This window comes from Microtus pennsylvanicus, chromosome 12, assembly GCF_037038515.1.
Source record: "Microtus pennsylvanicus isolate mMicPen1 chromosome 12, mMicPen1.hap1, whole genome shotgun sequence".
NCBI classification, from domain to species: domain Eukaryota; kingdom Metazoa; phylum Chordata; class Mammalia; order Rodentia; family Cricetidae; genus Microtus; species Microtus pennsylvanicus.
Window position 1 is genome coordinate 93,465,057 of NC_134590.1, and position 12,240 is coordinate 93,477,296.

The following is a 12,240-nucleotide window of genomic DNA, read 5'->3' on the forward strand; positions in this document are numbered from 1 at the left end:
AATTATGGAAATGATTCAATTGAGGCTGCTGATATCAAAAATTTAATCAAGGTGGTAAAGATCACAGTAGCTGATATAACTTCAAATATAGTGAATTAAATAATTTTGGTTCTTTTGAAGAGAAGCAAAAGGCGAGCATTCAGTTTCACCATCTACATCCATCTTTTCATGGCGGCTTCCATTATGACTATTTCCCAGGTAGCATGCATGAGAAATCCACCACCCAGTAAAAGTTACCCCAGGTTTTGACTCTAAAGTATAGAAGCATCTATTGTCTTTTCTGTGGTGTTTCAGCTAAGGCACCCAGAGAGAACCAGCTGTTCTGTAGCTCACATGGGTAGAAGACGTTGTTGACCACCATTTTGGGTGTGGAAAGTCAAAAGACGTGTTCAAATGATTAGCAAGAAGAGAATAGCAGGTTTTACAGAGATGGGATGAAGCTGGCATATGCAGATATATATATATAATATATATATATATATATATATATATATATATATTATATATATATCATATAGGTAGAGAAGTATAAGAATGATTCCAGATGGAGTCTCTCGTGTCTTCAAGAGCTGAAACAGCTGTACTACTTTCTAGAAGACCCATAGCACCTGACTCCTGATCTTTGCTTTCTATAAAGGGCTGCTGGAGCCTTATGTTACCAGTAAGAGCCCTGCTCTTAGAGAATCTATGAACATAACAGCTCCATCTGTTACTGAATACTCAAGCTGAACCATCTGATAGTGATGGCATATATAAAAGAGAAAATGCTTAAGAACTACCTGGCCTATTGTTTCAATCATTAATTCTCCAGGTTAATTTAAACTATGTGGATGCTTATGTCAAGGAAATACCACTAATCACAATCACTGTCCCATTACATGGGAAACTCAAGACCTTTGGTGATCCAAAATACTTACCTGTAATGACGTGACACTATTTAAAATTTATATATCTGCAGAACCAGGGCATGCTTTCTGATAGATGAATTTCATAGCTAGTTCTATACATAAGTATTTTGTTGGTAACAAAAACTTTAATTTGTGAAATAGTGGAAGCAATCTTAGTTACATACATAATCTATTCTGATGGCAAACCTTCATTTATTGATAGATTCAGTATGCTTGCATTGCTAAAATTCACATTTATTAGTAATATACTGAAATAGATTTCAATATCAGGCCTGTAATTCGTTAAATACTCCACACAGCCATATGAGAATATGAAACTCAAATATATTCAGAATATTTTAAAATATTAGCATTTTGAGATCACTGGCTTAGAATCCCAGCAGGATTTAACTTCCCTGCAGAAATAAGTATTCCTGGTATTGACTTCGATAATGGCTTGCAGAGACAAGAATACCAAGTGTTTGCTGTGAGCAAAGCATGGAAGAAAGGCGCTTCTTTATGCTTGATGAAGATGGAAGCTTTGAGGCAACTCTTGCCTTAGAATTATGTTTCATCCAGGACAAGTTGAGCTATATGTGGGAGCCTAGGCAGTTTGGATGTTCAACTTACTAGACCTGGATGGAGGTGGGGGTTCCTTGGACTTCCCACAGGACAGGGAACCCTGATTGCTTTTCGGGCTGGAGGGGGGGGGGCTTGATTGGGGGAGGGGGAGGGAAATGGGAGGCGGTGGCGGGGAAGAGACAGAAATCTTTAATAAATAAATAAAAAAAAGTTAACAGGAGTCATGAAATGCATCAAACACCATTAATATCTTTAATTATCATCGTCACACCTGCTAGCCTGTTCTCCCTGCTGTCTGCCAGGCTTTGGCAAGGCAGACCCAAAGCTGAATGATTTCTCACTGCAGTATCTATGCATAGATGAAAACAAATCTTTCTGTCTTCATAAAAAGTGTGTTGGAACATGGTCATTTCAAGGGGTATCTGCTGCTCACATAATACAAATTTTCACAAATATATTCTCTTTCACTTTCATGTTTTATGATTTATAAACAAGTTTGTTATTGTAATTCACAGAATTTTAGTTTGGACCTGGAAAACCTTTGCTTATTGTAATTTTTGGAAGAATTGTACAAGTTTTCATTTGAATAAAAAGGTCACAATTTAAAATTCAATCAAGGTCACCATAAAAGTATATCTTTCCTTTGAATATGAAATGGTATAATGATATTTGTAGACTGAAATCCAATTCCCCATCAGAACGAGGTCAAGGCAATTACAAAAACTTCCCTTCTTTGCCACAACTTTAATTACTGTAGAAGTATTAGAAGGCAAAATAATTAGTGATTGATTTGCAACAGTAGACTTGTCCAACACACAAATGCATTCAATGTTTAGCATAGGATGTTTATGTAGAAAGAAAAATCCCAAGCTGTTCTGTTCGAGGTTCATCAAACTGTTCTTACCTTGTCTTCCCAAATGAGTAAAAAGTAAAACTTTAATGACTGGAAAGATTAAAAGTTTGCATTGTGTTTTTGTCCTGGATTTTCTTTATTGGTATGTTTATGAACACCAGGATACTCTCATGGGCTTCTCTGACAGGCTTTCAGGGAACACAAGAGTGAGGAAAGCTCTTTGACATAGGATTTCATTTTTTTAACATGCTTTCTGGGCTGGTTAATCTTCATTTTCAGCTTGATTAGATTTAGATAATGCAGGGGAAACACTCATAAAGCTATCTGTGAAGGAGTTTCCAGAGAGGTTTTATTGAGAAGGCAAGAGCCAACCTGAAGGTGGGTTGCACCACCCCAGGGGTTAGATGACTAAAGAAGAAATAAACCACAAATAACGGAGAAGTACTTAAAGAAATATTCAACTCCTTAGTCTCCGGAGAAATGAAAATCAAAATTACTTTGAGATTTTTTCTTACACCATTCAGAATGGCGAAGACCAAATAAAGAATGACAGATAATGATGGCAAGGTGTGGCGGAGGAAGCCTGCATTGCTGGGGAGTGCAAACTTGTACACCCATGACGGCAATCAGGTTACTCAGGAAGATGGGAACTGATCTATGTCAAGGCTGAGCAATACCACTTTTGGGAATATATCCAAAGGACTCTAGATCTTATTACAGAGACAACTGCTCACCATTGTTCATTTCTGCTCTATTCATAATAGCCAGAAATTAGAGACAGCCTAGATGTCCATCAATGGAAGAATTGATGAGGAAAATGCGATACATTTATACAATAGAACATTACTTTAGCTGTTTAAAAAATAAAATCATGAAATTCTCAGATAAATGAATGGAGTTGGAAAAAAATCATCTTGAGTAAGGCAATCTAGATCCCAAATGACATACATTCACTTATACGTGAATGCTAGCTGTTAAGTCGGTAAGCAGGCTACAATTCACATAACTAGAGGTTAGGTATAGAGTTAGGAACTGGTGTGTCAGGGGTAGTGGAAGGTTGGATTATCTTAGGAAAGGCAGATAGAATAAATAGTTACGGATGGATGTTGTGGGTGGGCGCACTGGAACAATAGGACCAAACAGAGAGGAAGAGGAAAGAAGTCAGTGTAGGAAGGAACTTGGTGAGGTGAACAAAAACTAAGGGTCATTTAAGGGGTCATATGGAAACCTAGACCAGCAGAAGCTTTCTAAAACACATGTGAAGGTGATCTAAACAGAATGGCCAAGTAACGGGGTAATGGGGAAAATAAAGCCCAAATAAACAGTTCTCATCACCAAATGAAGCCTCCAGTTCTAGGAATGGGTCACATCTAATCTAAGTGTTGGTCAAAAGGACCCCATAGGAAATCCAGGCCTATTGCTGAAGAAAACACCTATACAAAACATTAAACACAAAGAAGTTGAACTGGTGCCTGTGTAAAGCATTCATCCCTACTGAACAGCGTTCATGATACTCAAAGTTACTCTGCACTCTTCCAAAGGAGAAAGGTAAACATTAATCCAGCTACAACACCTTAGATATATGATGGTGACCTCTCTACAAGATGTGCTAATGCAGTAGAGATACAAAGCTTTGGTAGTAACCAACCAATGTCTGATTGAATTTAAGGTCCACTTCATGAAATGCAACCTATGCCTGGCACTGCTTGTGCAGCCAAGAATCTGAGACTAGACAGGACAGAGACCTTAAGGGAAAACAAAATACTACCATTCTGCTGAAGTGACATTACGGTACAATGACTTCTAACAGTGTTCTGATTTACTTAGCTCAGTGTCATCCTCAGCCAGCAGCAGAGAAGGTTTGTACTACAGTAGATGCAAATAAATACAGAAACCTGCTGCTGGACAAGCTGTGGAGAGACCATTCTAAAAGGGATGTCTGCACAAGCTGTAGAGAGACCATCCTGCATGGGATGTCTCCATCAGTTCCCCTCTGTCAGGGCTCAGGGAAACCTGTGAAGGAGGCAGAAGGGGAGAAGGACACTAAGGAAACAAATGACAGCAGGACGGTGCAGAGTCACAGAGACTGATGTGGCATGCACAGGATTTGCACAGGTCTGGGCCAGATGGGGTCCCATGATGAGACAGGAAGTGGACATAAGACCACATCGTTAGCCCAGGAGCTATCTCCAAATGATAACCATTAACAAATGGGAAAATTTGTTTCCTCCAATTGAGTCTCACTGCATATACAAACCACTTTTAAGGCCAGGCCCAATGCCCACTAGAAAATAGCCAACACAAAATGAACTCAGTGGCAGTTTGGAGGCTTTTTAGCCATAATGCTTTGATGCTTTGTCAGGGCTTTTTGTTGTATTTTTGGTTTTAACCATACAGGTCCTTAGTACACACACACACACACACACACACACACACACACACACACACACACACACAAAGATACATGCACATATATAATGTTTTTGCTTTTTTATTTTTCTGTTTTTATTTTTATTTTTGTTTTGTGTCTTTATGTGATTTCTGCATGTGCAAAAAAATGTGCTTACCTTTGTGTCGATATGAGTTTCTTGAACTTTATGGTTCTTTTGCTTCTGTCTTGGTTTGTGTTTCTGTGCTATTCTGGTTTGTTTGCTTTTATTTATATAGTTTTATTTTTATTATGTTTCTGGATGCATCTTTGTATCCTACTGGGAGACAGAAAGAAATGGTATCTATAGATTTGGGTGGGTGGGGAAGTGGGAAGGACATGGGACCAGTTGGGAGAGGAGAACCATAATCAGAATATACTGTATTAAAAATATCTATTTTCAATGAAAAAAAAAGAAGCCAAGCTGACAAGCTGAGAACCAAGAATGACATCTCTGTGCTTGCTGAGTGCAGATACACTATGACCAGGTTCATCGTGATCCTGTTACCGTATCTCAAGGTTCCCTCACCTCTAATTGCCATAATGGATGGACTCCATTGACTGTTTATCATCATCCCCTTCTTTATTTAAAGTGCTTTTTATCAGATATGTTGAAACATCAACAAGAAAAGTTACTAATACACATTCTTAGTGTCAGGACTGGTGGACACATGTACTCTGTTCTTGGAAGGAACTTCCATAAGGCTTTCCATATTCTCTACTGACTCATATTCCCAGCAAAAGTGCACAAGTATCTTTATCATACAAAGAAATGAGTAGCTGTCTGGAGAAGCCAGGGCCCAGTTTAAGCACTTCATTCTCCTTTATTGGTCGATGATTATAAATTTATTTCAATATCATACCGTTTTGACATATCACTGGAGAATAGTCTATAATGCTTTCATTTTGGTGTGGGTTTTTTTATTGCTGCTTTTTTTCTTTTATTGAAGATAGGTTTTCATACAATATTTTCTGATTATGGTTTCTTCTCTGGTAAGATTTGTTGAAGGAGGCAGAGGCAGGAGGATCACAAGTTGTTTTGTTTTTTAATCCAGATAAGCTTGTGTAGGGAATTTTCTTTTTCTATATCATTTGTGTGGTTTTTTTGGTAGATCTTCGAAGGTTTTCATAGGCATTTTTAAGGAGATTATATGCACATTTTGAAGATGTGTATATGGTGTGTGTGTGTGTAATGTGTGTGAGGTGTGTATGATATGTATGTAGGATGTGTATATACAGTGGGTTTGCATGGTGTATCTGTGGAGTGTGTGCAGTATGTTTGTGGTGTGTATATGGTGTGTGTGGTGTATGTGAATGGTGTGTGTATGTACAGTGTTTGTGATATGTATGTAGTGTGTGTGTATGGTGTGTGCTTTTATTGTGTGTGTGGCGTATGTGAGTGGTGTGCGTGTGGTATGTGTGTTCTGTTTGTATGTGTTGTGTGTGTGTGTTTTGTGTGTGTGTGTTTGTGTGGTGTACATGTGTGGTGTGTGCATATGTGGTGTATGCTTCTTTAATTATCAAAGTAATGCTATTATAATTTTTATGATAGATATATTTCTTCTATTCTGTTGAACACATTCTTATTTATCTGTAGCATTCCTATTTATCTGTAGCCATTGTAAAGCACATCGAATTGATATTTATATTAGCTAGTTCACTATCAGGACATGAGAACAATATTCACATTTACATGAGCTTTGTGCCCTTAAGCACTGAGAAATTTAATCATGGTTTAAAAGATCTTTCTGGTAAATATTTTTGGGTTTTGATATATTTGATCATAGCATCTGCAGAAGTGAGCAGAAGTGATGATGTGAATTTCACTTTCCCAATTTGGGTCTAAAAGTCGTGACAAATTAGCATTCTTTTCTTGCTCTAAGTGTCATAAAGCTTTCAAACTTTCAATATTGAATATAATATTAGCTCTTTGAGTCTGTAAGGGATCTGTACATTAAAATATAGATCTTTGTTTCCTTATTCATTTGGTTTTTCATGAAGTCGTTGTGTTTTATCAAGTGCCTTTTGTGCATCTGTTGATCATGTATTCTTCATCTTCACATTATTGATATGGTATGCTTCCATTATTAATGCAAATATTTGAACCATCCGTGAATTCTTTGTTACAAATTCACTTTTCCATCATAAATGATCTTTTTAAATAATTTGTTGATTTAACAAGTTTGATATTGTTTTGTTTGGTGTAACTGCAGCATTGCTTGTGAAGATCATTGCTTGCCATTTGCTCTTGGTGCCATTATGTGGTCTTGTCAATACATTCATAAATATTCCATTATCATTATTTATTTATTTTTAAGCTAACTTAAATGAATTGGCATTAGTTCTTTTATTAACAAACTAATTTAAAGGAATCTCTTTATCACTAAGCATTTCTTTGCAAACTATTATTTTTATTTTTATTTCTCATTAATATAAATGATACTGAGAAATTAGGGAATGACGTATCCATTGCAAATGAATTGTGGTATTATCATGAACTAGAATAACTTTCAATATAGCACTAGTAGTTTTTAATATATAGAATCACTTTTGTACCATTTCATGTTTTATTTTTTCATTATACATCATATGTTTTCACCTTTTCAGAAACTTTATTGGAGATTTCTCAGATATTTGTAGTAGTTTACACTACCGATGGTATTTTAACTATATTTGGTCACTTGCTCTGCTTTGCTCTTACATATAGATTGATGGGTTTAAAGCTGTGTGTGTGAAGTTCTATGCTTAGGGCAAAGCAGAGTGTGATAATTTCAGGTTTTCCTAGAGTTTGCAAAGCTATTGCTAGTAACACCTTTGTCTGTAAAGATTTTTCTTTAGAAAACATTAGGATCTTGGCAGTTGTTTTCCTTGAATGGTATATTGTGTTCATTTTCCTAATTTGTTCATGATGAACAGTAAATGTTTCAATTTTCAAATTTAGCATCTATATATACATTTTCCAATACTTCTAACTTTATTGCTCCCATTCTAAGATTTTGTGTTAATATAGTTAAACTATTTCAATTCATTGTGGTTTCTAATACATCAGGATTTTGGTTAGTTTGCTTGCTCTTCCTCTTGTATTTAGTAGTCTTCTAGTTCTGCCATTATATGTGTGGGACTAACACAACTCACGTAGATATATGATCACCCCCCTGTCCTGGGATGCTCCAAGTTGTCGGTTTCCACGAAAGTTCAGTCGCATAAAGAGTTCCCACTATGGAAATACAGTGTCTGCACTGAATGTTACTCAATTATACTTGCTGTTATCTCCACCATCTTCCTTTCATCTCTTTCTCATCTCTTTGCAGGGAAGATCAAAGAAAACGAAAAGAGTCCTTCCCTTTCCGCACCTGGACTCACCTCAGGAGAGGCTTTCTTTGAAGTTGGTCACTTGGAATCTTTTCTTTATTCTATGAGCTGTTCTCTTTGTAATGCACACATTTTATGACTTTTGCTGTCACATTGGGTGATGTGACGAGTTTTTTAACTTCAGTTCAGGAATGAAGCAAATCGTATAGTACTTCTTCACATCATCCCACTACCTTAGAACTAGCAATATTAAAAAATGATGACAACTTAAGTTGAAAATTACTTTTCTTCATTATAATCTTTCAACACAAATAATGCCTAAAGGACATATGTTTTATGTTGTAATACAATTCTTTGTTTCCCAGAACATGATTATTCTGAATCACCATCATGTGTCCACATACACTTTAGTGTATGTTTACGTACTTCTAAATATTGACACACATGTGACTTTAAACGTCTTTCAAACAATTATAGTAAATAGCAATGATAGCGCATCTGTAGGTAAGAAAATACAAAGCATTACCAAAACTGAGTTGTCTTGCAATTACTAAATACAATAAAGTTTCAGGTGTTTAGTCAGAGATCAGTGATACAGCTCACGCCTGTGATAGGAGCCTTTGTGATTCTGAATGTCAGATCAATCTCACACAACTCATTGTCAACCTGTGGGAAGAGCTGCTGGAGACCCATGATAGTATCCTGATTGTGTATCTAAGTGGTTTTGATTAGTAATGACTTAGCATAGAAACATTAGAACATCCCCAATGATTCAGAACAGACTACATTATGTGAGTCTGCCCTTGTCAGACATTAATCCTATGTCATCCTTGAGAATGCTTCCTGTATCATTAGTGGGTGGTAGTGGCAATTATAGCCTACAGTTTTGAAGTTAGTTACAATTCATCATCCCTTCTGCTTAGTACCTTGTGTGCACAGAATCATAATCACCAATGAAGAGCTTTGTAAGTAGTCAGTAGGAGAGCCTGAGGGAAATGAAATGACCATATATGAATTTGTAATAAAAATGGTGGGCAGAGAAGGAAGGACAGGGTATCACTTTCAAGTCTACTATAGCCTATAAGCCAGACATAATTACACCTTCAATTATAAATATATTACAATATTTCTGTATAATAATAATATAATTTCTATATAATAAATATAATATTTTAATAGTATAGTATTCTTATTTTAATAGTAATAATAGCCCTCATTATTTTAATGTGTTACACTGTCTTAATTGGATAAATAAACAAATGGGCAGAAATTGATCAAGTCCACAGAATCCCATTCCACGAGGAATTATCCTCAGAACAGAATGCTAAGCCAGTCCGCGCAAGCAGGTTTGGGCTTAGTAGAAATATGAGGAAAGTGGGGATAGGATTGTCATAGCTCTGAGGGAAATCCACAAGAAAGGTGCGGAGAGCATGCTGGGTGGGGCCCAGGGGCCATAATCTGTACCCATTGCATTTCCACAACTGGATATTCTATCTTCGAGAGTGACAGTGTTCTCCCTGGAACTCTGTCTACATATAGTGTGGGAATTGCTGTGGTGTGTGCCTTGGTTGCTCTGCCCACTAGCAATGGAAAGCGAGCCAGGAGTTTACCTCCTGTGAGCTACAGCTTCTTAGGAATCAGTCGATAAAATAGTATGGCTTTATGGCAAGGGTCTGAGAAAATAGTGAATACAGCACATCTGTTCTCAAGGCCACCACTTTTTATCAGATTAAAATCCCCAAGATAAATTCAAATGAAGTCTGATTGGGCAAAGCATAAATGAGGTCACAGACAGAGCCATCTAACATTCTAAGTCCATATTGAGGGAAACGTTGACTAGGAAGCACTAAAACCTGTTCATTCTTTTACAAAACATTTGGTGCCCAGGTAGCCAAGCACTAGAATGTCTTATATAAAATCACTGACTGTTTTCATTTGGCCTCAGCATTGTTATCTGGAAGAGATAATGAGAACTTGCCAGGAAACATTCCTAAGACTGCAAAGCAGGTCGTCATTAGGAGAAAGACTGCCCTTAGGACTCAGCAGTCCTGGGTGACAAACTTAATTGAGGTTCAGAATCAAAACTCCACACTCAAACCAAAGTTTACAGAAGCTTTGCAAATAAAAGGCTCACCAGAGTTTCTAGAGAGCCTGGGCTTCCAATAAATGAACAAGATGGATACCTTCATGAATCTTGTTTCTAAAATTGATGTTATATTTTATTGGCACTCCGGAAGGAGTCTGTTCCAAGAACCATGTGCTGGACCAGCTTCTTTCTCACTAGCCTGATAATGTGCTTGAAATACCCTTCTCTCTCTTCCTGCCTCCTTCCCTGGAGCCACAATAGGTCATGTACTCTCAGGACCATACTTTCAAATAACAATCAATCAGCTGAAGAATAACACACTGTAGAGCCACTTCAAACCACTTCAGACCTGCCCTAGTGACTTAGACCCACAATGTGGGGTAGCTCCTATGTCCCAAGTTACTGCGTTGTTCACACTGCCCACCCTGAGCCTCTTTAGCTGTCTCAGCATTGCACTGTCTCTGAAATCATAATGGGATCTACTGTCCAGTTCTCTCTGCTGGCCAGCACTAGCCTTCCCCTTGTGGGCCCTGGGTATAACGTTCCATCCATCTTTTCAGTAATACATTTGACCTCTAGCAAATAGAGTTTGGTATTATATAAATTTTAAAAGGAGATTTGGGCACTAGATATTATATAGAAGTCTTATCTTTGCAAGAGGTGCAAAAATGAGTCTGAGAAATAAATTTGAGACTGATATCCCAGCATTGCTTCAGGAGCCAATTTTCCTGTCTCTGGTGAACATCACTGATAAGAGCCACAGTGTGAGTGTCAAAAGGACATCATCTTGCAAAGATCTGGGGAGCAGTTGGACCCTGAAACTATAGGTCTTATCCTATGAATAATCTGTAGGATGGATGACCAAGCAGATAATATGGCCCTGCCCCTCAGTGATTCCCATGCCATGGTTGTCTGGAACAGCTTAAGGATCTGCATAGGTTACCTGGCTTTCAGTTCAGCTTCCACCCCATCCAGGAACCACTAAAGTGATCCAGTTCTCTGCCTGTTCATCCCTTATAGAGAATCAGTAGGAGTCAGAAGATCGCCAAATTAAACACAATGTTCACCCTTTTCTTATAGTAAATTGTGGCAAAATATTATGCTGGTCAAAATGACTGAAGCTTCTCTTGTGGAGATTTCATTATTTTCTTTTTATAGTGTATTTTTCTTTTGTGATTGGAGAAAAGGAAGACATAACTTCTCAACCCTAAAGCTATTACCCAAAGAAGAGGCACAAACACACTCACTGTAGCCTGATGTTTCTCTGCTTTCTCAGATGTCTCTTTAATCTGATTCTGCAGGGCCTCCTGGAGAGACTTCATTTCTTCCCTAGGTCAGTAGAAAAAGAACAAAGAAGAAATACCACATGATTCCACTATTTTCTATGAACTTTATGAAAAAAAAGTTTGTCTATCAATCTACATTTAAGGAACAGCTAACTATAATTATGAAAATCTACAGCAATTCAAAGGCTATGTCTAAATACTCTGAAAATAAAGGGCTTTTTTCCATGCACACACATAAAGCAGGTGATATTTAAAGGAAATTGCCTTTTATTATGCTTTATAAGAATCCCACAGTATGAATCAATGTGAACAATGAATGTGTTCAATCAGCTCAATATACCAACTCAAGTTGGAAAGCTAATTTCACTGATGACATGTAGGGCATGAACATGTTAAGTCAAAAGTCATGATAGACTTCTGAAAGAAATTATGGTAACCTTCTGATCCTTATTAATTTCTTAATTTTGCAGTATTGTTGCTTAGCTATAACCTGAGAATTTTTCATGAAAACACAGGGAAAATCGATTTAATTCTAACTATTGCTTAATGGGCACAGGAAAGAAAATATATGACCTCAAATGCATGGCAATTGGGCCCCAAGATCATTAGTATGCATAGACTATGTGTTTTGATTGGGGGGATAGAGAAAGATAAATATCACAATGTTTCTTACAGATACAATGGAAGTCAAGAGAGTTTCTCAGTGTAAGGGTTAGGGGAGTGAGCAATAACAATCATGCAGTGACTATGTGTGTGTATGCATGTACATGCATGTGTGTGCATGTTTGTGAATGTCATGATGAAAG

At 37.3% G+C, this 12,240-nt stretch overlaps 1 protein-coding gene across 1 annotated transcript in view; it reads right to left on the reverse strand.

Annotated features, from left to right (window-relative positions):
* LOC142832304 (leucine zipper protein 2-like) overlaps window positions 1-12,240 on the reverse strand; it is a 385,340-nt gene that overhangs the window by 160,477 nt on the left and 212,623 nt on the right. Inside the window, exon 4 of the mRNA XM_075942703.1 lies at window positions 11,396-11,477. Coding sequence (XP_075798818.1) covers window positions 11,396-11,477 — 82 coding nt within the window. The remainder of the gene's footprint in view (window positions 1-11,395; window positions 11,478-12,240) is intronic.